Raw genomic sequence first — 27106 nt, 5'->3', positions numbered from 1 at the left:
CGAAGCTGAAGCGAGGTGTCCTGGCTGGCTGCACCTGATGAAGTGGGGAGAATCTGTAGCGATGCTCGTAGAGCTGTCGTCGGTGTCTGTCGTAGTGCCAACCTAAGCAGTGGCATCGTAGCTGTCGATAGCGCAGGACATGTTGCCAGGGTTGTTTCGGGAAGCCATTACACATCCTCTGTACAATCGCAATTTCCTCGGAAACGATTTCCATACGTTTGAAGCCCTCAAGAACGACATTCGTGGCCGTCGATTTATTGCAGACGAAGAGGTACACGCCTGGATACAATCGTCATTTTGCAGTCAAACGCAAACATTTTCGCACGAAGGCATTGACAGTCTTGTCGCACTGTGAGATAACTGTATTAGCAGTTACGGGGAGTACTTTTGAAATAATAAAGAATTTAGTTACTTTTTTCCCATCTGCCTCGTTTCTCATTTCTCTGCCCCCTATATTATCCCTGGTCCAGTTATGTTTCTTCTCCTAGTCTGTTGTTGTGGATCGTATTAATGTGACTTGTGCTTACTTGTTTCAGTTTAGTCTCGAGGGAGGGGACTGTCAGCGTAACCCTTGCAGTTCTTTCATAGAATGCAGGAAAATAAAATTATTTTTTTTCAGGTTTGCCTGAAGCATGTAGCTACATTTACTGTATTTCCTATATGACTGGTGCTGCATACGATAAAATATTGTACGGAGAGAAGAAATTCGAAACAAACTGGAGATAGTAATGGAAATTTATCTTGACAGATAACGTCCTCGTATGAGGAGACAGGTCATTATTATAAAATCCGGCATGCATAAGATTCAGGGATATTTTCAAATGCTATCAAATAATCTGTAATAAGTAGCAAGAGAACAACAACGTTTCACTGCTATAGCAAGAATGCAGTGGAAAAACTAAGCTGCCCAAGCACTAACAACGTGCAGTGCTATTTTGCTAATATTCGTGAACTGTTACTTGCCCTCATTTAAGAAATCGCATTTAAAATATGAGGGAAGTGAAGGTTAAGAGAGTGTAGTGCACCATTTGTTGCTTCGAGTCGTCTTGTTACACTGAGGTGAAAAAAGTAGTGGGACAGCTCGTGACACAGTGTCGGGTCTTCTTTTGCCCGGCGTAGTGCGGCAGTTCGATGTGGGCTGGACTCTACAAGTCGCTGGGGAGTGCCGAAATGTTCAGGCGTGCTTGTGGAAGTGTCGCCAGTGCCCGATTTTGTGCGCGAACTGACCTCTAGATTATGTCCTATAAATGTACGACGGGATTCATTTTGCGTGATGTGGGTGGCTAAATCATTCACTGCAGTTGTCCAGAATATTCTTCAAACCAATCGCGAACACTTCTAGCCCTGTGAGATAGCGCGTTGTGATGCGTAAGAACTGCATCGTTGTTCGGGAACGTCAAGTCGACCAATGGCTGCAGACTGTCTCAGTTCGTTCAGCTGGACCAGAGCACTCAGTCCATTCCGTGTGGACACAGCCCACACCAGTCTGGAGCTGCCACCAGCTTGTGCAGCGCCTTGTTGACAACTTGGCTCCATCACTTCGCGGGCTCTGGCCCATACTCGAACCCCGCCGTCACGTCTTACTACCAGTTGAAATCGGCACTCATCTGACTAGTGGGCTAGTGTCACGAGCCCATACGGTGACGAGCCCAGGGGACGCGCTGCAGGCGATGTCGTGCCCTTAGCAAAGGCATTCGCGTCGGTCGTCTGCTGCCATAGGCCATTAGCGCCAGATTTTGCCGCACTATCCAAACGGTTGCGCTTCGTCCACGAGACTCAGAGAGCCACAGACACGGGTTCACAGGCAGATGCCGTGTTCCTTGACTTCCGCAAGGCGTTCGATACAGTTCCCCACAGTCGTTTAATGAACAAAGTAAGAGCATATGGACTATCAGACCAATTGTGTGATTGGATTCAAGAGTTCCTAGATAACAGAACGCAGCATGTCATTCTCAATGGAGAGAAGTCTTCCGAAGTAAGAGTGATTTCAGGTGTGCCGCAGGGGAGTGTCGTAGGACCGTTGCTGTTCACAACATACATAAATGACCTTGTGGATGACATCGGAAGTTCACTGAGGCTTTTTGCGGATGATGGTGTGGTATATCGAGAGGTTGTAACAATGGAATATTGTACTGAAATGCAGGAGGATCTGCAGCGAATTGACGCATGGTGTAGGGAATGGCAATTGAATCTCAATGTAGACAAGTGTAATGTGCTGCGAATACATAGAAAGTAAGATCCCTTATCATTTAGCTACAAAATAGCAGGTCAGCAACGGGAAGCAGTTATTTCCATAAATTATCTGGGAGTAGGCATTTAGGACTGATTTAAAATGGAATGATCATATAAAGTTGATCGTCGGTAAAGCAGATGCCAGACTGAGATTCATTGAAAGAATCCTAAGGAAATGCAATCCGAAAACAAAGGAAGTAGGTTACAGTACGCTTGTTCGCCCACTGCTTGAATACTGCTCAGCAGTGTGGGATCCGTAACAGATAGGGTTGATAGAGGAGATAGAGAAGATCCAACGGAGAGCAGCGCGCTTCGTTACTGGATCATATAATAATCGCGAAAGCGTTACGAAGATGATAAATAAACTCCAGTGGAAGACTCTGCAGGAGAGACGCTCAGTAGCTCGGTACGGGCTTTTGTTCAAGTTTAGAAAAATGGTTCAAATGGCTCTCAGCACTATGGGACTCAGCTGCTGAGGTCATTAGTCCCCTAGAACTTAGAACTAGTTAAACCTAACTAACCTAAGGACATCACAAACATCCATGCCCGAGGCAGGATTCGAACCTGCGACCGTAGCGGTCTTGCGGTTCGAGACTGCAGCGCCTTTAACCGCACGGCCACTTCGGCCGGCTCAAGTTTAGAGAACATACCTTCATCGAGGAGTCAAGCAGTATATTGCTCCCTCCTACGTATATCTCGTGAAGAGATCATGAGGATAAAATCAGAGAGATTAGAGCCCACACAGAGGCATCCTTCTTTCCACGAACAATACGAGACTGGAATAGAAGGGAGAACCGATAGAGGTACTCAAGGTACCCTCCGCCACACACTGTCAGGTGGCTTGCGGAGTATGGATGTAGATGTAGATATCCCACGTTGATTTCTGCGATTATTTCGCGCATTGTTGCTTGTCTCTTAGCATTGACGCCGGCCGCAGTGGCCATACGGCTCTAGGCGCTACAGTCTGGAACCGCGCGACCGCTACGGTCGCAGGTTCGAATCCTGCCTCGGGCATGGATGTGTGTGATGTCGTTAGGTTTAGGTAGTTCTAAGTTCTAGGGGACTGATGACCAAAGAAGCTAAGTCCCATAGTGCTCAGAGCCATTTGAACCATTTGTTAGCATTGACAACTCGACGCAAACGCCTCTGCTGTCGGTCGTTAAATGGAGGCCGTCGGCCACTGTGTCGTCCGTGGTGAGAAGTGTGTCTGAAATGTGTTATTCTCGGCACACTCTTGAAAATGGCTCTGAGCACTATGGGACTTAGAACTACTAAAACCTAACTAACCTAAGGACACCACACACACCCATGCCCGAGGCACGATTCCAACCTCCGACTATAGCAGCAGTGTGGTTGCGGACTGAAGCGCCCAGAACCGCTCGGCCACAGGGCCGGCGGCACACTCTTGACTCTGTGGATGTCGGAATATTGAATTCCGTGGCGATTTCCGAAATGGAATGTCCCGTGCGTCGAGCTCCGACTACTATTTCGCGTACAGAGTCTGTTAATTGCCGTAGTGCGACCATAACCAAATCGGAAACTTTTTCGCACGTATCTCCTTATTACAAATGACAGCTGCGCCAATGCACTGCCCTTTTATACCTGGTGCACGTGATACTAGCGCTGTCTGTATGTGTGCACATCGCTATAGCACGAGTTTTGTCACCTCAGGCTACGCGCAAATTGAGACGCGTGTAGCACGTGTGACGTTGACACGACACTATAGCGCGACACGCACGTGCTGCACGAGTCGTGCGGGTGAAGCGTGATTTTGCGTTTGGTGCGTATTACACCATATGTTGCTGCGTATGAAATTTAGCTAACATATTGAATTTCTGTTTACACTTGGGAGGAGGTCTCTATCTGCTTCCGATCTAGAGAAAATGGATCCCCTATAGCGCGCTGACTTCCGATCTCACGCCCGCGAGAATGAAATACTCGCAACCTCTCTCATATCTCCTAAACCTCTCGAGACATCGAAACGAAAGTTTCGCAAATGATAGCACACAAGCAGGAGAGTGTTTTCCCAATTCTTAAACACACGGAACTTTCTTATCTATGGCGATATATCAGTACATATACTTCCCTTTTTATTTACTTCACTCCAGTGACTGTAAGTTTTTGAGAGTTATCGACAGCTAGCGAAACAAGAGCTTCCTAGTATGAAAATAAACATGAAATTTCTTCTTTCATGTTACTGCAAACTGACTCTATGAGGTTTTTCGTAAGCTATTGAGCTCTGTGATTGCCAATTACTTGTTTAATGAACCACTCCGTTTCGGAATTCTGGCTCAATAGCTGCTGTGAGATGAGTTTGGCAAATTACACTGTGACAAAGGAAGTACAATTAAACCAGTCACCAAGAGTAATGTGGCCGTTCCTCACAAACGGTGATGCTTCTTCGAATGAGAAAAGGTTAACAACTCATACAAAAATAGATTGCCAATTCTGTTGGTGGAATCCCCGTAACCCATCGTATTTTTAACACTGAGCGACTGCAATGAAAACTTACCAAAGAATTTTATTCCTTCTCTTGATATGAGCAGTATTAAAATAATGAGGAGCGTTCCTTCAGGCGGAATTATAGGCACATGCCAGATACTGGTTACTCACCTACGGCTTGCCAAACTGAGAATGTGTGATCGCGAATAAAATAGTTGTTATTGAGAAAAATAAACAATTGATCTGGTCAGTGTATTGTCAGCAGCGGAGGATAATGCGCGCGACAGGAATGCACAAGCTAGCCATGTGTGCTTTGTGAGTTGGAGTTCGAAAACATTGTCATGAAAGTAGATCTGCCTTTGTCAGCAGTACATTTCATGAAATTAAATATATCTAATCATAACACTCTTTTAGGATATTCCTACTTTCGTAATAATACCGACCATTTTCTTCATTTGTGTAGCCAGTTTTATAATTAGATTATTAATGCTGATAGTTCTTGTATGCAACAATTGAAATGTTTTTTCTCATCACGGCGAACCAATTAAAACATTGTTATTTGTGACTGCTTTTCGACTATTTCCAGCTTGCAGTGGAAGTGTGATGTAGTACAGTGTGTCGCATTACATTATTACATCCATATCCAAGAAATCACAGTGCGACTTCTATACTTCAGATCTTGGACGGTTTTTACGAGGAGCACAAAGGGATGACACCTGAGGAGATTATCCCTTTCTAAATTCTTGTATCAGATCGTACAGATACGCCAGCATACTAGCCGGCGAGAAGATAACCTTGTTTTACTTTCCTGCCTTGCTTCTTAATCACATGATTTTATAATATTCCTTGCTTCCTTATTCACTACCCTCTGTCCCTTTTTGCGATCTGAAAACATCGCTGAGGTACAATTCTAGCTGAAGTTTGCATTTTTCTTGACAGAAGAAAAACAAAACAAAACAAAACTATACAGATATAAATAACAGAAAAGTATAACGTGCTAACGAAGAAAGTTGGCGCTTTTAAATGGCGAAAAACGAAACAGTACCCAGATGCAATAAAATTTAGTACACAGTAAGGCAAAATTTATTATATGGGGGCAATACTACCACTGCTCATATGCACCGTTTTGATGTGAGCATATGGCCGTGCCACTTTTCCGCTCCCCGCCTCAAATTTCCCACGGTGCTAGTGAAGCACGCGCGACGCGCGGCGCGGGAAAACTGTGCCTCAACCACAACGCCGCGCGACCTGGCGCAGGCGCCTGTCGCGTCCCAGTCGCGTCGCGTCGCTATTTGCGCGGTCCCGTTTGAACCTGCGAAGTCACAAAAATGCGCGCTGCGCTGCGTCGCGCCACACGCGTATCAATTTGCGCCTAGCAGTGTACTCTGTTGCGACAGCCGCGTTCACCGCCTCTTAGGTGCTGGGCAACAGACTGCTGTAGTATAACGGGCGCTGCCTCCGCCTTTGCAGACCTGGGCCTGGTGCTGGGCTGCAAGATCTATGTGCGCGAGCTGGCGCGCGCCAACCGGGCGGGGGCTGGCGGCGCGGAGGCGCAGCTGCAGGAGGGCGACGTGCTGCTCAAGATCAACAACCACAGCACGGACGGCATGACGCTCAAGGAGGCGCGCAAGCTCATCGACGCCAGCAAGGACAAGCTGAGCCTGGTGGTGCGCCGCGAGCCGCGCGCCGCCGCCGCCGCCTCCGCCGCCCCCGCCGCCTGCTTCGACCACGCCGCCCTCACCAAAGGTCAGCTTTTTTTCTGTTTTTATGCTATCGAAGACTTTTACAAATAGCTGGTCAATGGCACATCGATTCTCCACAAATTCCATTTCTTTCATCTATAACCTCTCTTAAATACACTGTGTGATCAAAAGTATATGGACACCCGGCTGTAAATGACTTACAATTTCGTAGCGCCCTGTATCAGTAATGCTGGAATTCAGTATGGTGATGGCCCACCCTTAGCCTTGATGACAGCTTCCACTCTCGCAGGCATACGTTCAATCAGGTGCTTGAAGGTTTCGTGAGGAATGGGATTCTTCACGCAGTGCTGCGCTGAGGACAAGTATCGACGTCGGTGAGGCCTGGCACGAAGCCGGCGCTCCAAAACATCCCAGACGTGCTCTATAGGAATCAGGTCAGGACTCTGTGCAGGCCAGTCATTACACGGATGTTGTTGTTGTGTTACCACTCCGCTGCAGACCTGCACACCGTGCATTATGAACAGGTGCTCGATGGTGTTGAAAGATGCAGTCTCCATCCCCGACTTAAAACGAGGGAAGCAAGAAGGTGCTTAAAATATCAGTGTAGGTCTGTGCAGCGATAGCGCCACGCAAAACAACAAGAGGTGGAAGCCTCCTACATGAAAAACACGACCACACCATAACACCACGAATTGTACTGATCGCACTACACATGCTGCAACGGCCTTGCCGCAGTGGATACACTGGTTCCCGTCAGATCACCGAAGTTAAGCGCTGTTGCGCGTGGCCGGCATTTGGATGGGTGACCATCGGGGCCTCCATGCGCTCTTGCCACTTTTCGGGGTGCACTCAGCCTCGTGGTGCCAATTGAGGAGCTACTCGACCGAATAGTAGCGGCTCCGGTCAAAGAAAACTATCACAACGAGCGGGAGACCGGTGTGCTGACCACACGCCCCTCCTATCCACATCCTCACCTAAGGATGACACGGCGGGCGGATGGTCCCGATGGGCCACTTATGGCCTGAAGACGGAGTGCTTTACTACATATGCTGGCAGATGACATTCACCAGGCATTCGCCATACCCACACCCTGTCACCGGATCGCCACATTGTGTACCGTGATTCGTCACTCCACGCAACATTTTTCCAATGTTCAGTCGTCCAATGTTGACGCTCCTTACACCAAGCGAGGCGTCCTTTGACATTTACCGGCGTGATGTGTGGCTTATGAGCAGCCGCTCGACCATGAAATCCAAGTTTTCTCACCTCCCGCCTAACTGTCATAGTACTGGCAGTGGATCCTGATGCACTTTGGAATTCCTGTGTGATGGTCTGGATAGATGTCTGCCTATTACACATTACGACGCTCTTCAACTGTCAGCGGTCTTTGTCAGTCAACAGACGAGGTCGGCCTGTACGCTTTTGTGCTGTACGTGTGCCTTCACGTTTCCACTTCACTGTCACATGGGAAACGGTGGAGCTAGGGATGTTTAGGAGTGTGGAAATCTCGCGTACAGACGTATGACACAAGTGACACCCAATCACGTGATCACGTTCGAAGTCCGTGAGTTCCGCGGAGCGCCCCATTCTGCTCTCTCACGATGTCTAATGACTACTGAGGTTGCTGATGTGGAGTACCTGGCAGTAGGTGGCAGCACAATGGGCCTAATGTGAAAAACGTATGTTTTTGGGGATGTCCGGATACTTTTGATCACATAGTGTGTGGTTAGAACCTTATCCAGAAAAGTGTTGCAGAAGATTTATAGGCTGTGCTAATTATTGAGATACGTCTGTAATTCCTGCATTCTTGTTCATTGCCTTGTTATTAACTGGTACTATTACCGCTTCTTTCCACTCAGCCGGTACTTGCCCCTCGTTCCAACTGCTGCCCACGAGTTTGCCGATTTGTTTCGCAAGTGCATCTCCTCCGTTTAGTAGGTCAGTTGCTACTCCAACTCTCCCAGGAACTTGGCAGCTTTTTAATATTTTGATTGCGTCGACTGTCTCTTTCATTGTCGGCTCTGGAACTACAATCTGATGTTTATGGCTTGCTCGATTTCTAAACTTCCATCTCCAACATTTATAGTCCTCCAAATATTCCTTCCAAATTTCCATATGTGCTCTTCAAAATCATATTTCCATTTTTATCTTTAATGTCGTACATTCATCGTATATATCCTTTTATGAGAAACCCTATCTGACCTGTAAAAATCACTTGTCCCTGCAGTTTTATCCGCTTCTGATCTTTTAATTACACTCTTCGTATGTTCTCCCTTTTCCGTCCGAGAAGACTTTTGAATTCAGTAATAGCACATTCATATGCTTCCTTGTATCCAGTGGCCCTAAACGTGGAAGTTGTCTTGCATCGTTCCAAACTCAAATCTCATTTGTAGCTTAGTGGCAAATACCCGTGCCATGTCGCTATCTTTCAGTTTGTTTACCTGCATATTCCATTCTTTTTACGCACTTTACTACCGTTGGCCTTTGCAGTCCACGCCTGACGGGCCACTTGCACGTTTGCAGCTGATATAAGGCTACAGATAACCCGTCTGCATTGCTCAAGGTGGATGAGAGGAGGCGAGCACGTCCTGGGTTATTTAACATCGAGCCTCTGGAATATTCTGCCAGGGTTCATCTCAATCTCCCGTTATTGCGATTTGAGAACTGTGACTGCAAGATGAACAGTATTATAAATATTTAGGAGATGTCATGTGACGGTCTGTTAAAGAACTAGGTACTCACTGCAAAGACGAGCCCAATATTCACTCCAAACATGACGACGACTGTGGACACACACCTCCTTCAACAGGTACGGCGTACAACAAACTGTAACATGTACACTACTGGCCATTAAAATTGCTACACCAGGAAGATGACGTGCTACAGACGCGAGATTTAACCGACAGGAAGAAGATGCTGTGATATGCAAATGATTAGCTTTTCAGAGCATTCACACAAGGTTCGCGCCGGTGGCGACACCTACAACGTACTGACATGAGGAAAGTTTCCAACCGATTTCTCATACACAAACAGCAGTTGACCGGCGTTGCCTGGTGGAAGTGTTGTTGTGATGCCTCGCGTAAGGAGGAGAAATGCGTACCATCACGTTTCAGACTTTGATAAAGGTCGGATTGTAGCCTATCGCGATTGCGGTTTATCATATCGCGAGATTGCTGCTCGCGTTGGTCAAGATCCAATGACTGTTAGCAGAATATGGAATCGGTGGGTTCAGGAGGGTAATAGGGAACGCCGTGCTGCATGCCAACGGCCTTGTATCACTAGCAGTCGAGATGACAGACATCTTATCTGCATATCTGTAACGGATCGTGCAGCCACGTCTCGATCCCTGAGTCAACAGATGGGGACGTTTGCAAGACAACAACCATCTGCACGAACAGTTCGACGATGTTTGCAGCAGCACGGACTATCAGCTCGGAGACCATGGCTGCGGTTACCCTTGACGCTGCATCACAGACAGGCGCACCTGCGATGGTGTACTCAACGACGAACCTGGGTGCACGAATGGCAAAACGTCATTTTTTCGGATGAATGCAGGTTCTGTTTACAGCATCATGATGGTCGCGTCCGTGTTTGGCGACATCGCGGTGAACGCACGTCGGAAGCGTGTATGCGTCAGGGCCATACTGGCGTATCACCCGGCGTGATGGTATGAGGTGCCATTGGTTACTCGTCTCGGTCACCTCTTGTTCGCATTGACGACACTTTGAACAGTGGACGTTACATTTCAGATGTGTTACGACCCGTGGCTCTACCCTTCATTCGATCCCTGCGAAACCCTACATTTCAGCAGGATAATGCACGACCACACGTTGCAGGCCCTGCACGGGCCTTTCTGGATACAGAAAATGTTCGACTGCTGCCCTGGCCAGCACATTCTCCAGATCTCTCACCAATTGAAAACGTCTGGTCAATGGTGGCCGAGCAACTGGCTCGTCACAATACGCCAGTCACTACTCTTGATGAACTGTGGTATCGTGTTGAAGCTGCATTGGCAGCTGTACCTGTACACGCCATCCAAGCTCTGTTTGACTCAGTGCCCAGGCGTATCAAGGCCGTTATTACGGCCAGAGGTGGTTGTTCTGGGTACTGATTTCTCAGGATCTATGCACCCAAATTTCGTGAATATGTAATCACATGTCAGTTGTAGTATAACATATTTGTCCAATGAATACCCGTTTATCATCTACATTTCTTCTTGGTGTAGCAATTTTAACGGCCAGTAGTGTAATATGCCGATACAGTGTTGTACTTCTCGTTAAGGTAGGGCTCGGGTCACATTTGAGCTCAATTAGAGAGCTGGCCCTGGGAGCTCTGCCTCTCATGAGCGTGCGCTCCACCCTGCCGAGTGGGCGACACGCCGTAACAGCTGTTCTGCAGAGTACGCCAGAGAGCGGAACATAGCAGCGGAGGTACTGGCCGAAGTAAACATGTGACGGTGGGTCTCGGGCCTGAGCCGATGCTGCACGCGACCACGACAGGGAGAGGTCCCAGGTTCGAATCGCAGGCCACGCGCCGTGTTAGTCTGCCAGGAAGTTTCATATTTCCGCTGCACAGGACAGCGCCGACTCGTATCTACACATTCGCGGTAATGTCGCAGACAGTTTGCCTGCGGGCCCGAGCCTCCCGCTCTTCCTTCGCTTCTGTTACCGCACCCTCTCAGGCGTCCATGTCTTGGCTCCTGACTGGGTTACACGCTGTACACTATGTATGGACAAAACTTCTTTTCAGAGACTGGATCAGGACTGGTCACTCACTGGAATGAACTAGTTCTTTTTCTTGAGTCACCACTCACCATTCACTCACAAAAATAAGTAAAAGAAATTTAATTCAGGTCACTAAACCTGAATTTCATCTGTTTTGGTCGTATTTTGAAAGAACATATGAAGAGGAGCAATAATTTTGTGTTAGGTCCACAGTAATTTTCAGATACAAAAGTTTTAAATTTGGTCTGCTGCTAAAGTTATAAATGTTACAACAAAATCCTAAATATTTTCTATCAAGTGAAAAAATTTTTTGAACGAAGACTGATTCTTGTTATATTTTGATATTTTTATAGGAAAAAACACAATATAAGAATTATAATTACTGTAGTTGGAGTGTACCTGCAGTTATCACTTACAGTCAGTTCCTTTATGGGAACATTTCCATAAAGTAAAAATTAATCAGTATTGTTATTTATAAATAAAATTGGACCCATTTTAGATGATGCGAGTCTCTTTCTCTTCTCAGTGCATATTTGTCCTGCTTTTGAAAATATTCTTTCACAAGCCACTCATGTTGTTGTGATACATAATGCAGTTGATGCAGCGCCGGCCACAGCAATTTTCGTATTTCCCACCAGTGTAAGGGATTGCTGTTTCTAGGCAAATTTCCTTCTACTAAATATTTCTCCAGCTCGACAACTGCCGCACTTTCTGTCGTGAATTGCTTTTACTTGACTAATAGTTTCATTGAACTCACTGAACAACACAACAGTGCTGGCTTGTGTGTCAGCTTCAGGCAGGGCTCTTCCACCACTTGCCATTTTTGAGGGAGTGCACCTATGGAGCTCCTGGAAGGCAGCCGATGATTTATCCGGCTCATTTTATTCAACTGCTGTTAATGGTTTCATGACGTCATCAATCTTTTCGAGCTACTTCAGTCATTTCTGTGACACTGTGAAAGAGAGACGTTTACTTCTACTGTTGGATGGTCACCTTAGTCATTTAGATCCCAAAGTAATTGAAAAAGCAAGGAATGAGAGAATTGCAATCGTGAAGCTGCCGCCACATACAACTGGCAGCTGTGTGGATCTTGTGTGTAAAGTATGGCCAGATGCTTTGAAACCTAAATACATAATATCAGGCTTCAAGAACACAGGAATCTGCCCCTACGACAGGTCACGGTATCCTGTTCATCGACTGGATCCTGAAAAATTACACAAAACTTACATGAAAAAATACACAAATATCAGTGAGTCAAACCTCAGCATTTTGGAAGAGAACACCCAGTTGTCTTGCTCTGATGGCGGCGACTTTAAAGCTAGTGGTTCTGAAAAAATTATTGTAGCCCCTATTTTCAGCAGTGAGTCATCAGCAAGTTTTGAAAATTTACTCTTTCAGAGAATAAAAAAAAACGACAACTGAGAAACCTGTGACCAAGCGTAGTCGCATCAACCCAATGCCACAAGTACCGTATTTACTCGAATCTAAGCCGCACTCGAACCTAAGCCGCACCTGAAAAGTGAGACTCGAAATCAAGGAAAAAAAAAAATGATACTCGAAATTCAAGAGGGAGAGAAAAGTTTTAGGCCGCACCTCCAAAGCGAAACAAAGTTGGTCCATTGTAATGTGAGACACAATTTAGGTCGAATGAATGACGATATAGTCTGTCTGTAAACTGAAGAGCGAGCAGCGCCTTTGGTGGGGGAAGTGGCCTTTCCCGGAAGAACGCTGCCACTGGCCTACAGGGCCACCCAAAATCAGTTGCCCTGTTACCCGTCTAGCGGTGTAGTTCAGCGTGCAGTGATATACTGATATACGTCGTTTCTGTTTGTGGAATCTTTGTTGCCAGCGTCAGTCAGTTGACTTTGTGTACTCACTGATATACTTCAGTATCCCGAAGTGATGGATAATCGCCCTGCATTGCAAGAAAATGTGCAGAATACGAAGAAGAGGAGGTATTTGCGGAGTAACGAGCGTTCGATCGTCTCTAACGTTATTACAGCGTGTGTTAAGGAGGCTACACAAAAAGAACTGTTGGTTAACATTAACAGCCCCAATCAAAGGGCTGCAGTTTATGCAAACGTCAGCCTCGCCACTATAGGACGCATAAGGAAGGAACGTGAAAACAAGCCGCATGGTTTACTGGAATCGCCGCGAAGGAAAACTGATAATTTAGGGAGGAAACCCATCGTCATAGACAGTTTCACAAAATCAGTCATTCGACAAACGATGGAGGACTTTTACATAAACCAAAAAATAGCGCCGACATTACGGAAATTGCTTAATGCCGTGAAACAAAAAATACATTTTCCTTGGCAGAAAGATGTTTTACACAAGACATTGCGTGAAATGGGATTTACCTGGAAAAGATCTGTAAGTAAACGAAAGATTCTCGTAGAAAGAACGGATATAATTGACTGGCGATGTAAGTATCTGATCCAAGTGAGGAAATTAAGGGAGCTAGGCAGAAAATTCTTTTATATTGATGAAACTTGGGTGGACAATAACATTACTTACAGAAAATGTTGGCAGGGCCCTGGCGTTGAGGGCATTATGGACAATGTTAGCGGAAGCAATAGGATTATAGTGGTGAATATTGGATCAAAAGATGGGTTCTTACCCAACGCACAGTTGGTTTATAAAGCGGGTTGTGCAACAGGAGACTACCATGGGCAAATGAACTACGAAAATTTTTCTAATTGGATATCGAATAAAGTGATTCCGAATCTGCCACCGAACTGTGTTATTGTTATGGACAACGCTTCATATCACAACAAGGAACACAACAAAGCTCCAACTAGGTCCTCGAATAAAAGCGAAATGATTGAATGGTTATTAAAAAATAAGGTGGAAGCTGAGTTGACAATGAGAAAAACAAAATTATTTGATTTAATTAAACAACATAAGCCGGAAGACAAAGTATTTGAAATTAATAAAATACTTGAAGCCCATGGACACACTGTGCTGCGACTTCCACCATACAACTGTGACTTAAATCCAATTGAAATGGCGTGGGCAAAGCTCAAGAATTTCGTCAGAGGAAGAAATATTCTTGGAGATATTTGCATGACGAAGTTGCTGCAGTTGGTGAAAGAAGGTATGTAGACATTTTCTGAGCTTCCATGTTTTATTCCGAACTAAATTTTGCCGTAACCGAAAGAGAGCGTATACAAAAACTTGTCCCAATTGTTACAGGTTTTGAAACGATAAGTCAAGATGACTGGAGTGCATACTGCCTCCATGTGGAGAAACTTGAAAGAGAATATTGGGTTAAGGATGGGGTTATGGAAGACATAATAGACGCTATAGTTATTAATTTAGAAAGTGATGACGACGAGGACGACGACGACGACGACAGTAATGATAGTGACAATGTTGATGATGACCTCTAAAATACGATGTATGTAAACAGGCAATGAATATTTTTTTGAAAAATATGTTGTGTGTTCTTTCAAGCCTGACTCTGCTCATACACTATGAAATTTCTTTTGGTAGAAATGTAGTACATGGTAGTAAAAGATTTTCCAAGATAAATACAGTCAAATGTTGTCCAAAGCAATAAATACCATTATCACTTGTTGTACAAAACCAGGAATAACTTGAGAGCTTCATGGTAAAATCAATTAACGTTTCGCTAGCAGAACGTGATTCAATCACGTAATACATTTAATGCCTAGAGAACAGCAGCATTTGAATATACTCTGTCACTAAAACTCTATCTCGGTTACTATTCACATGATTCTAAGGAATATTGCTTAAAACATGTGTGCAATAGCTAATGTAAACACTACTGAAATTTCTTTCGAGACACGTATACCGATTCTGGACTTCTATGTAAAAAGCTTGACATACAAGGTGCGTTCACATATTAATTTTTATTTTTTGGTAAGAACTTTACTTGTTAATCTACAACAATGTTATCCTATTCAAAATATTCCCCAGTACATGCTATACACTTATGCCAGTGCTTTTTCCAATTCCCAAAACACTTTAGGAATTATTTCCTCGGGATAGTTCATAGGCCTTTTGACTGCATTTTTAATCTCACCCATTCTTGTAAAACTGCTGTCCTTTAAGGCCTGCTTTGAAATGTTTATACCACTTGTGTGTTCTGGGTTTACTTATAAGAGACTCACCAAAAGCAATATTTAACATTCCTAAAAATTTGATACACTTTATTCCATTCTTATAACAAAATTTAGTACAGATTCTCTAATCTATTTTTATACAAAACAAATAATAGTTGATGCTACCAAAACACATATAACTTTTTTGACAACTGAGAGCCGGCCGCGGTGGTCTAGCGGTTCTGGCGCTGCAGTTCGGAACCGCGGGACTGCTACGGTCGCAGGTTCGAATCCTGCCTCGGGCATGGGTGTGTGTGATGTCCTTAGGTTAGTTAGGTTTAAGTGGTTCTAAGTTCTAGGGGACTTATGACCTAAGATGTTGAGTCCCATAGTGCTCAGAGCCATTTGAACCATTTGACAACTGAGAACTGGGTAAATACCCAATATGCAAAACATTGCACAGATACTTTTCAGACATGTTTACGAAGAGAGTGGCAAAAAAAGCAGTGCAAACCGAACTAATACAAAACACGGAATTATAAATTTCTGCTTACTTTTTAAACACTCTTCGTGTTGCAAGAATTGTTAAGTTCCAATGCAGACCCTTTAAAGAAAACTTCTACATTTTAGTAAGAACAAGCCTTAAATTCTACAGATTGATTGCACTATATCTGGTTCGTCTTACGAATAGAGGAACATACATTCACATGAAGAGGCATTCGGTTCTATGTTTGTAGTAGAATACTGACTTCCGTTCTTATGTTAATATTATTTACTCTATAATGTTTTGTTTCGAAGAAGCTATCGTCTTTTGTTTTCCTTATACTCTTAATGCATTTGTCTAAAAATAAACACAGCCGGGACGTATCTGTACGCGGCGTCGCCACAGATATGAAGCGCGCACCGCCGCAGGGCCGGTACTACGTTGTGAAACAGCCTGTAGAAGCGCCCTGTGACGTAGCAGGGTAGGCAGAGTGGGGACTCGCTTGCTCGCTCTTCAGTTTACAGACAGACTATACAGCTACAGTAGTTTAGTTCGAGTCATAAGCTTAGCAGTTAAGCTTTACCAGGTAGCCATTGCTATGCGTCAGGCGCTCCGTTCGTATTTATATGGGTACCCTTCCTTTTTCACGTGCTTCGTCCGGTTTGAATCGATTGCTTATTTTTCTTTGATCTGATAAGTGCCGATCTCTTTGTTATAGGTCTTTACGTCACTCTAAGCTGAAAATGCATTATTGTACTGTGCCATGCATTGTTTGTCGCATTCTGATAATGTGTGTTTACGACCTGTCGCCGCTCGCGGCATGTCTTGCTTGTTGTGTGCGCGCTACCGCCACCTACAATAAAGAGAGAGAGGAATTGTATCATTAGCGAAACAATGGCAAGATACTGCTATTTGTTGTTACTTACACTGCTGCTTTCTTTGATAATGATCAACGAGAACCAAATAATAGACAGCGTATGATAGAAGATGTTCTGAACGAGAGTTTAGCTAAAATTTTTCTCCGATTGAAAGTCTTTGCAGACGCCTCTTTAGTACATTACATTCTGCACAGAAATTAGTCATATTAGATTTAAAAATCTAGTCAATTGCCTTGCTTCATTTCTGGCTGTATCACTATTTGGCATAAGAATAATACGAATATAAACATGACATGATATGTGTATTCTTCCGCGTTTGCTGTTGTCTCACACTAGTTTCGTAGTTTATTAGGCAGACAGGATTAAAATGAAATAGCAGCAAACACGAAAGAATACATGGCAAAATGTTTATATTCGTATTATTCTTATGGCGAAGAGAATACTGCATGTGATTCACAATTCATAAAAAGTTACTATTAGCAGCCATCCCTTCTCACAGGTAGGAAAAAATTCAGAACGTAGAGTTGGCCATATTGTCAAACAGCCCAAACAGTCTTGCCAGTCGGATTTTCGCAATACATTGAAATGCTGCTACATTTAAAGATGAACAATACGGAATTTGTATTTACTTCGTTGGATAATGTATGAAAATACAGTGGTCGAAACTCGGGGCGAAGAAAAAACCTCGTCTTCCACCTTATTTTTAAAAATTATTTACTGACGCAGAGGTTTTGACGCCAGTATTTATTTTTGTGCCAGCAAAGCATGCCTGTGTAGCCCTACATATATTCGAAGGCAGAAGTTAGTTGTGGCGGCACCAACCAACATTTTTCAGAACTTCCGCTTACTTTGCACTCGATTCTAAGCCGCAGGCGGTTTTTTGGATTGCAAAAACCGGAAAAAAAGTGCAGCTTAGATTCGAGTAAATACGGTAATAACTTCAGAAGTATACAGGAAACTCATTGCTGAATAAGATAAGCCTCCAAACAACAAAGGATTAGGAAACTTCCTGGCAGATTAAAACTGTGTGCAGGAGAGATTCTGTAAAGTTTGGGAGGTAAGAGATGAGATACTGGCAGAAGTGAAGCTGTGAGCACGGGGCGTGAGTCGTGCTTGGGTAGCTCAGTTAGTAGAGCACTTGCCCAAAAAAGGCAAAGGTCCCGAGTTCGAGTCTCCGTCCGGCACACAGTTTTAATCCGCCAGGAAGTTTCATACAGCGCACAGTCTGCTGCAGAGTGAAAATCTCATTCTGGAAACAAAGGATTAGGCCTAAGCCAAAAGCAGAAGACTAGGAAAGTTATGCCTACAGCCAAAACTACTGCAAATACACAAAAGAGTAGGCCTAAGGAGACTGGTTCAGATTCCGACATCTCTTTGAAGAGTGATGACAACCTTGGTTATGTCGATCTGTTAAAAGAATCCACACCAGATCCTGTTGTAATGACTAATCCAGCACATGTAGCTGAAGGAGATTATATTTTGGATAAATTTCAAGGAGGGAGGAGAAATTCTTACAGCTATAGGTATGTGTGCACCATTCAAAAAATATTAGAAAATGATCTTGAAGTAATGGCTCTAGAGTCTGTAGACAAGGACAAAAAAAAGTTTTTGAATGAAATGAAGAAGACTTTTCTCTGATTAATAAGAGTGATGTGATAGGGAAATTGCCAATTCCTCATGTTGCTGCTGGTTTTGGAAATGTCAGATGAGGAATCTATTTTGTGTTTAATGGTCCTGTTGGTGTTCATGAAAAAAAAATAAGACAGTGATTCTCTTTTGTGCATTTGTTATTTTTGCATCAGTGTCAATATATGAAGTATAATTGTAAACAGTTTCTACTCATTGTAGCTTAACTTAATAATGTTGAAAATAGAAGAAACAAATAAAGAAGTTTTTGTAGTTGAACCAGCGTTTATTTCATGCCATAAATATTCTTAAAAAATCTGTGAAAGAAAACTCCCAGTTACACATAAGTATCATTTTTTGTGTGCTCTATCTCATTTTTAAGACCTCAGTCTCCTATCTTCATTGTACTTAGGAATATCTCATGTGCATCATATTTTGAACCAGTCGTTTCATATTTAAGATTTTCAGTCCAAAAAAATGATACAGTGTTTTATTTATTTTTTGTTTAGATTTGTAGCTCTAAAGAATTAAACACAGTGCCATTTTAAAGTAGCTAACATTGTCTTTCATATACATTTTTTTTCCTTTCGGGTACTCTTTTTCTTTAAAAAATGAAAACACATTTTGTATCATATTTAGGACACCGTACCCGACTATAAATGTAAGAATTTCTGGTATATAAAACATTAGGTTGCACAGAACGGGGGTGGGGGAAGACTAAATGCTGGCAGAGAAGAACTACACATCAGCAAGCAGTGGAAGTGAAGCGTTCTGTGGTGTGTCGATGTGTATCGAGTGTCTCAGCCGCAACACAGCCTCTAATCGAGTGCAGTGGCAGCAGGCTGGTGAACCTGTAAACTGTGCAGTCAGCCCATCTCTCTACCCAGTGTCATGTTGAGCAGATATGACCTACTTTAGCAGAATGTGATCATGCTGTGTTTCTTGATTGAGTAGCGAAAATAAAAGAAGGGCTGTGAAGAAGGTAAAAAAAAAAAAAATAAATTTACAGAAACAATAGATGTTGAAAGAAATTTGAGATCTAAACAGGCTGCTAATAGAGTAACTCTTGAGGGTTTCCATTATGTTGATTTAATTTTTGCTTCTCCTATTTTTATCTGCTGGATTTAAAGGGGTGGGATGAAAAATTGTCGATGTAAAAAATATCAGTCTATATAAAATTAAATGCATGTGTACTTGTGTGTGTGTGTGTGTGTGTGTGTGTGTGTGTGTGTGTGTGAGAGTGTGAGTGAGTGAGAGAGAGAGAGAGAGAGAGAGAGAGAGAGAGAGAGAGAGATCTGCCTCTCTGTGCCAAGAATTTTGTGCCACTGGAGCAGCATTGTTGCTACATCGTACTGAAATATGTGAATGCCAGGACAGAAGCTGTGCTGGTGCACATGTGTTTCATTACATATGGTGAAGCATGCATCTTAGCTAGAACCTCTGAAAGAGTAGCGTTAATTTGGTTGTTTGAGTTGTGAAATGTAAAATAAAAAGGGAAGTAACAGTGTGAAGAAGCCCAGTGTCATAATTTTGTCACAGGAACATATATCCATGGGAAATATACAAAATAATAACCATTGTCAGTCTCCCAGTGATTTCACTGACATAAAATCTGCTTAAACTGTCACTTGTTCTGAGTGTTGGCAACTGAGACCTGTTTCTCATTTCCAGAGTCTCACAGCAGTGGAAACTACCTCGACGGCCTGAGCGGTCCCAACTACTCGTCGCAGAACCTGTACGTGCAGCCCCCCACACGCCACCATCACCACCACCAGCAGCAGCCACCTCCAGCACCGCCCCATCAGCCCGGCTCAGTGGAGGACAAGAGCAACCTGCTGCCACGCGGTCGGTCACGGGGACCACTGCTCGACGTCTCGCTCAGCCAGCTGGACAGGCCGGCCACCCCTGTGGGGGCGTCCACAGGGGCGGGGGTGGCTGGAGTCGAAGGCGGTGGCAGCCACGGCCGGAGCCGCAGCGGGCTAGACGAGCCTCCGCCCCCGCAGCCGCCACTGCCACACGACCTCCTCGGACCTCCCCGTCCGCCACCTCCACGTCCTGAAGGTGGGTTCTCCCCATTTCTAGATTTGTAATAAATTTGTGATGTGTTAAACATTGTTTCTGCATACATGGTATGTCTCAGAATATTTTCAGTGAAAATATTACTTTTCTAGTCTCTTTTGTGCACACTTTGGAGTTTCGAATAGTATGAACTTTCTTCTGTCCACACACAATATTTTAGTTTTGCCCTGTAGTCTCCTTCCCTCTAGTAACCTTCCAATATTTATAATTTTTTACTGTTTCTTTGTTTCATTTCTGTTCATCATGGTCCGTCCATCTGTTTATTTCCATGCGATTTCTTTCCTACTTTTTGCAACACTTGCTTTGTATCTCTCTGTTACCACTGTCCCCATGATACAGAAATTTTGAGATGTCGTGCCTTCTGAACAAGCTTTAGGCACTTTAATGCCCTAGGAGTTTAACGGATATACCTCCCACCTACCCCTATCCTCTTCTGTTGCCCAGTCATAACCTTTCCTCTAGATCAGAAACTGTAAATTTTAATATTATGTTGTTTAAATCAATATAACACAACAGTAATAATGTGTTTGAAGATGGTGTAGTGAGTAAACTACAAAAAGTATGAACAGAATAACTACAGGAAATTTACACAAAGTATCAGAATTGTGATGAGCCAAGAAACAAGAATTATAATCTGACAAATATAGAATAGTTTCCCTTTCCCTAGCCAAAACCCAGCCCCACATATGGTTCCTGCCTTCTTGCATAGCTCTTGAAATACCCCTGCCTCCCAATCCCAATGGCCTGACCATCAAATTACCCATCTCCAGCTGCAGTCCCTCCTTCCACAATCTCTGTCTGTCCAGATTTTGTCAATCCATAGCACTCACCATCCACATCCCACAAAACAATGCCAAACAGGCCCAAATCTACTTGCAATACCTTCTTTCCATCCATAAAATTCTCCTGCTCTGCAGTGCCAAATTCCTACATCCGATCTCTCAGATTGAACCTCTTGCCCTTCAGGAACTAGACAGCATGCACAATGCCATGTAAAAAAACTTTCCAACGTATTGACCTCCTATGACTACCTTGGACTACCGCTATCCACCACTGTACAAGAACCTCCTTCAGCCCTCCCTACATTCTCTGGTATCCACAAAACCCTACCTTGCAGACCCACTACACTTCCCACAGCTGCAGAAACTCCCTCCTATCACCTTATAGAGTCAAGGACTTAAACAGACCTGAAACAGAGTCATGAACCTGTCTCCCAAAAGCCTCAGTCCCACAAACAGGTAAGTTCTTTCTAGAGGCCTTACTCTTTGCCCCACTCCCAAATTCAATAATATTAGGCTTGTTAAGGACCTCCTCCTCTCTTGCTCCTTGCAGTAGAAACACTTTTTTGCCACGAACTCTACGAATTGTCCCAAAACTAATATTGAACCCTGCCTGACTCAGTTCACTCCTCATCCAACCGTAATCAACACCACTGCCCCCAAATCATCCCCTGTTAACTTTTCCAGGATTTCCTAACCTAGAACCGAGCTTCACCACAATTCCTCAAACTTTCCATGATTTCCTAACCTTGAACCTGGCCTCACCATCATTTCCCAAATCCCTCTACATGGAAAGCAGCCTTACATATGCAGGAAGAACCACAATCCATCACCTAACAACTGATCCCAACCTTATTTTCCTACCTACTGACAACTTCTCCACCACTATGATTGTGAACCACAGGGGTTACCTTTTTAAGGGACTCTGCCAACTGTCAGATACATGCATGAACAAACCCTGCCACAGTGATCCCATTCCAGAAATCTGGGCAGAACAAACCACATACTTGCCTAACACTGCATGCAGTATATTACATCTTGTCTCTATGAGTCTGAAGAAGTACTATTAAATATTAATCAATCTTTTTCATATGTAGTACAACATATTGGTAAAATTTCAAATCAATAATTTCAGTACTTTCGAAGACAAGTTTTTACCTAAAGCACATAATAACCGTGCTGGCATTGTGAAACCGAGTTAGGGACTGTGACATATTTACCAATAGTATCAACTGAAACTACAACCAGATGACCGGTTATATAATCTAATTTTCTCGAATTTTCTTTAGTTTCATTACCCCAGTTTTCTGACGTAATTAGAAGTACTTTGGAAAATTATTATTTCCTTGTGTTTTGGTTGTGTGAGTGTATTGAAGAGACAGAGAGAGTGAATGGAGGACAAAAATAAAGTGTCAGAGCGATATTTTATAAAACTGTGTATATGTATGTTTGAGAAAGTTGTGCAATAGAGGAATTTGTGACATATGTCTGAGTGAGCTCGATTTTGTGAAAGGCGAGTTTCGGAACTGCGAAATTTCTAGTCTAAATTACTTGTGGTAATCATAATGGCTGACATTAAAAATACCGCAAGTATAGAAGTGACTGAGATGACCCCCTCCTCCTCCACTGCCTCCTGACACTCTAGCCAGCAGCACTGTTCAGTCATCACCACGTCCCCGCATGCTCCCACTGGCAGCAAAGCATTTTCCCCCATTCCTACCTTGCTATTTTTCCCCCCTCCTCAACCCATGCCTCCTCTTTCCCGCATCACCTGCCCCACTATATTACTGTTCATGTCAGACGTGGTTACAGTCAGGCTACTACAGTAGCTGGAGATAGTGCCCACGTGTGTGTGAGTTGTTCTTGTATGAATGTTTGTGAGTTACCTATTTTGAAAGAAGGACCTTGTCTGAAAGCTTAATATTTTAGCAGTCTTTTTCATTGTACCTGTTTGTGGCCAAGTGCCTCCTCAGTGTAGTTAGTAGCTGCTATTCTTTCCATATTGGTGTTACTGCCTCCAGGACTTTCCGTTGTTTGAATTCACAAGTATATGGGCATAGTACAGGTTGTTGGCCATGGCCTTTGATGAAAGAACCATCCCAGCATTAGCCTGAAACAATTTAGGGAAACCTAAAGCGAGATGATCGGACAGAACAATCTCATCCTCCTGAATATGAGGTTAACTTCTTAATAACTGCACTGCCCCATTTGATTAGTCCCTCTTGATATGAACACAGTTTTTGTCTTCATTGCTACACACATCGGCTGCACACTCTGGTGGCTCTGAAACCATGACCTTGCTGCTGTGCCGCTTGCATTATGTCAAGTCCCTAAGGGAACCTGACTGCAGGCCTGTAAACATGCCTCTAACCCCATGCATGTCATCATGTTCTCCCCTTAGTCCACCTAAAAAACTGAGTAAGCATCCTCCATGATGAGTGAGATTTTGAACCCAGGAGAATCACAAGACATTACTATAATTCACTGCATATTCCAACATGTAATTTTTGTGCAAAAGCATTGCAGAATGTCGTAACGTGACAAGGTGTTGTGATTATCCTCTTTCCCTGTTAACCACTGCTCTGAATCCTCTAAGTAATCTTTGATTGTGACGTATGCATTATTTATGAAGAACTATTTAGCTACCTTTTTAAACAGATGTATTTTAATAGTAATTTTCATTTCATTAGGCAGTTTATGATACACTTTTATAACTGATAGAAAATGCTGTTTTCAGTTTTTTGTTTGGTTTTGCGTAGCAAACTAAGGTCCAAACTGGGTCTTGTTCCACAGCTATGTACAAAACTATTAGTGAAATACATAGTTATGTTTTCTGTGGTATGCACAACAGACTGACAGGTATATTCAATTGGTATAGTATGGGTCTCCAGGCCCAACTGCTACTTCTAGTTATATTCTATATGTGTTAAAAACTGCATCCATGTTTTGTGCCTTCGATCACCAGAAAAGAATACCATAGCTAAGAACTGAGTGTACATGGAAATATTGTGTCACCACTTAACACTGGCTATTACAGACTGATGACAGAAATCTAAAAGCGAAACATATTGATGCTTTTTGCCAGCATCTTAGTGTGGTCATTCCACATTAATTGACAATCAATATTCATCCTTAAATACTTTGTGTGTGATACACAGTACAGAAATTTGTCGACTATGCATAATGTAACAGAATTGTGCTTCCTCTTTATATTAAATGTTGATTTGTCACATACTGCACAATCATAAACATCCTAGAGAGTTTCATTTGCTTTTTCTAACAAGAGTTCTGATGATTTATCAGTGACAGTGGTTTTGGTGACATTAGCAAAGAAAACATTTTCTCTTTGCCTCTGGAAAGTTATTGATGTATATTCAGAATAGAATTGGACCCAATACACTTTCCTGAGGAACACATACGTTTGTATGTTACTTGTCTGACAATTGAATCGTTCATCCATTTAGCGTTGTTTGTAACAAAAAACAAAATTTGCAGGAAACCAAAAACACTGTTTTACTGTTATCTGTTGTGATGCAGACAAACGTCACTCTGAATATTGTTGTAACAGTTATTGCACAATTGATTATTTATCTTTGAAAAAGTAGCACTATTTTAATTTCCCTGTAGGACCAGTGTGATCTCTGTGCATTTGCAATGTTGTAGTGCTGAAAGGGTGTGGTTTTTGTGTTAGTTATTTCAGAACCAGAAAGCTTATTGTGATAAAATATAGCAACTCAGGCTGGAACACATAATGTTAATTGCGATATAAATCTGTACAAGCAGCAGCAAAAGATGCTGAAAAATTTAACACTGTTACTATTGCAATTACACGGAACATGTACATTCAGCATTACATTTTGAGTTCTCAGTCAACAGCCAGCCAGATATGCAAATTCACTATTCACTTCGTAATTTTCAGCTGGGGTACTCTGACACATGTCAAATAAGTCTTTCTTCTTGGCAAAAAGCTCATACGAAATAGGGAAAACTGAAATGTTAGCTGGCATCAGATTTCTTTTCTCAGTGCCTCACAGCTTCTGTACAATGTTTTGACAAAGCCCATGGTTGCAGGATGGTATGACTTTTTCATTCCTGTAGTGTAGTACGGTCATCTGATGAAATTTGTAGCAAGACATACTGAGCTATTTTGAATGAGTTGCTATGCAATCTTTGGTCTAGTGTGCTAATATCCCTGAAGTGCTATGGATCTATCTTGGAGACAAGGAAACCATTGTTTCTGGCATTGTCAGTGACTTGAATACAGTTGCTGGGTGATTGATACACATGAAAATATTGTTTATTTTGTCTATAGTGGCCAAGTCCGTATCACGTTGTAGGGAACTATGGCTTGTAATGAGGAATTTCTGGACTACAGAGAGTGAAATATTTACAGATGATTAGATTTTAGAAAGGAGAAATTATCTGTCAGTTGTTGTTCACCCCACTGCAATGGTCAGACCAGACTATCAGATTCCACCTCCCACCGTCCTGGATCGAATTGAAGTGTGTAAAGAAGGTACTTTAGAATGCATGAAGAGATCTCTACCAACCTCTCCTGGCAATGCTTTTATGCCAAAAACACGTGAAAGCAGGAGGTAGTTCATAATACTTTTCCTGTGAAAGGATATACACTTCACAGATGCTCACATCTGAACTTAAATAACAACTAACTTCTACACTTGGAGTAGTAGCATTTTTGCTTTGGTCTGTCATGATCCAGGATTCTGAGAGGCCTTTTGGAATGCTTTATTGTTTTGTCTTTGAGGGGGAAATTGATCAAAATTTGCACTTACATAGGATCTGTCAACAAAAACATGCATTACGAATTCCTAAAGACAGGTGATATATAAGTGAACAATGGCAAAGAGACAAACTCTCTTCTGTTGTTTGTCTCTTTGCATCAGCCATCTCATTACATTAGAAAGCCAAAAATTTTATCTGCTTGTCATAGTCAAGTGCATAAAATCTCCAAAATAGTTGCACCTTATCATTTGCTGGCAAATCTCCACATGAGAGTTGACAGTCACAAATTCTCTCCTAGAAAAGAATGAAATTCCATTCCTAATGTTTTGGACATCTCTCAGAATCTGCAGTATTTAGGCCTACATTTGAATGAAAATGGTATAAAAAATAGGAATTATGTTAAAAAAAATTCCAGTTTTGACTAAGTGTTACACTACTATATTAGGACTCTGTAAATATTTACTGTATATAGATTATGGCTACTTGAATTGTGTTGCATTTTTTCTTTATGCATTGCATTTACAACCTTGTACTTCTCACTCTGTCACCTGGGAATTTCTTGGGAAAGGTCCATTTCTCCTAGATATCCCTCAGTACCTTGTGTTGTTGTACTTCCATTCGCAAAAGTGAATTTTAGTTTTCCTTCCTTTATTCAAGCACATTTAAGCTTTACTTGTGAATACAACATTTGGTGCATCATCCACAGCGCCTTCACTTACAACATTGTTCACTGCGAGAAAGAATTCTGTGGATCAACAATGTTACTAAAAATAATGTGAGGTGGAATCAATTTTACCAGCAGATGCACGGTCACAGTGTTGATCAGGCAAGTGATTCAGTTGTTTTACCAAAAATTTATCAGACATGTGAACTCTCTCTGCCTTTTGCTCCCTATTGTTCAGGAGGGACTGGGACCACTTGTTTGGGAAAAAAAAAACATCACTATGCTTGTGTTGCTTTAGTTTCTCTCTGCGTAATTTGTGATGAAATAGTTGATGGGTGAATGGCACAATATTTTGGCAAGCGTTCACATTGCCATCATCAGTTTTGCTGGTTAACTGTTTGCGTAGGAACTTGTGCTGCCCTTTTCTTTCTATCCTCTCCTTCCGATCTATGGCTCTCTCCACGTTCTGCGCCTTGCATCTCCTCCTCCTGCCGCAATGTTGCTCCAGCCTCCTTTCACACCTGCCCAAGGTACACATTAGTGGCATCACTGCTGTTGCTCCATTGTCCCCGGTTTGCTGTGGTATATCGCCTTCTTCTTAATCAGACTATGTGCGGGATTCAAGGCCAAGCCACTATCGTGACTGATTAGCAATTTCCGTACTTGCCTCTTGATAGATTCTAGA

The 27106-nt window shown here is 43.0% G+C and overlaps 1 protein-coding gene across 2 annotated transcripts in view; it reads left to right on the top strand.

Annotated features, from left to right (window-relative positions):
• The window catches only part of LOC124784850 (tight junction protein ZO-1), a 484431-nt gene that overhangs the window by 176938 nt on the left and 280387 nt on the right, over positions 1-27106 (top strand). For both annotated transcript variants that reach the window (XM_047254134.1, XM_047254133.1), the window contains exons 4-5: positions 6145-6420; positions 19828-20217. In XM_047254134.1, the coding sequence (XP_047110090.1) occupies positions 6145-6420; positions 19828-20217 (666 nt within the window). The remainder of the gene's footprint in view (positions 1-6144; positions 6421-19827; positions 20218-27106) is intronic.

The sequence above is a fragment of the Schistocerca piceifrons genome, chromosome 1 (genome assembly GCF_021461385.2).
Source record: "Schistocerca piceifrons isolate TAMUIC-IGC-003096 chromosome 1, iqSchPice1.1, whole genome shotgun sequence".
Classification (NCBI taxonomy): domain Eukaryota; kingdom Metazoa; phylum Arthropoda; class Insecta; order Orthoptera; family Acrididae; genus Schistocerca; species Schistocerca piceifrons.
This window is presented reverse-complemented; position numbering and strand designations above follow the sequence as displayed.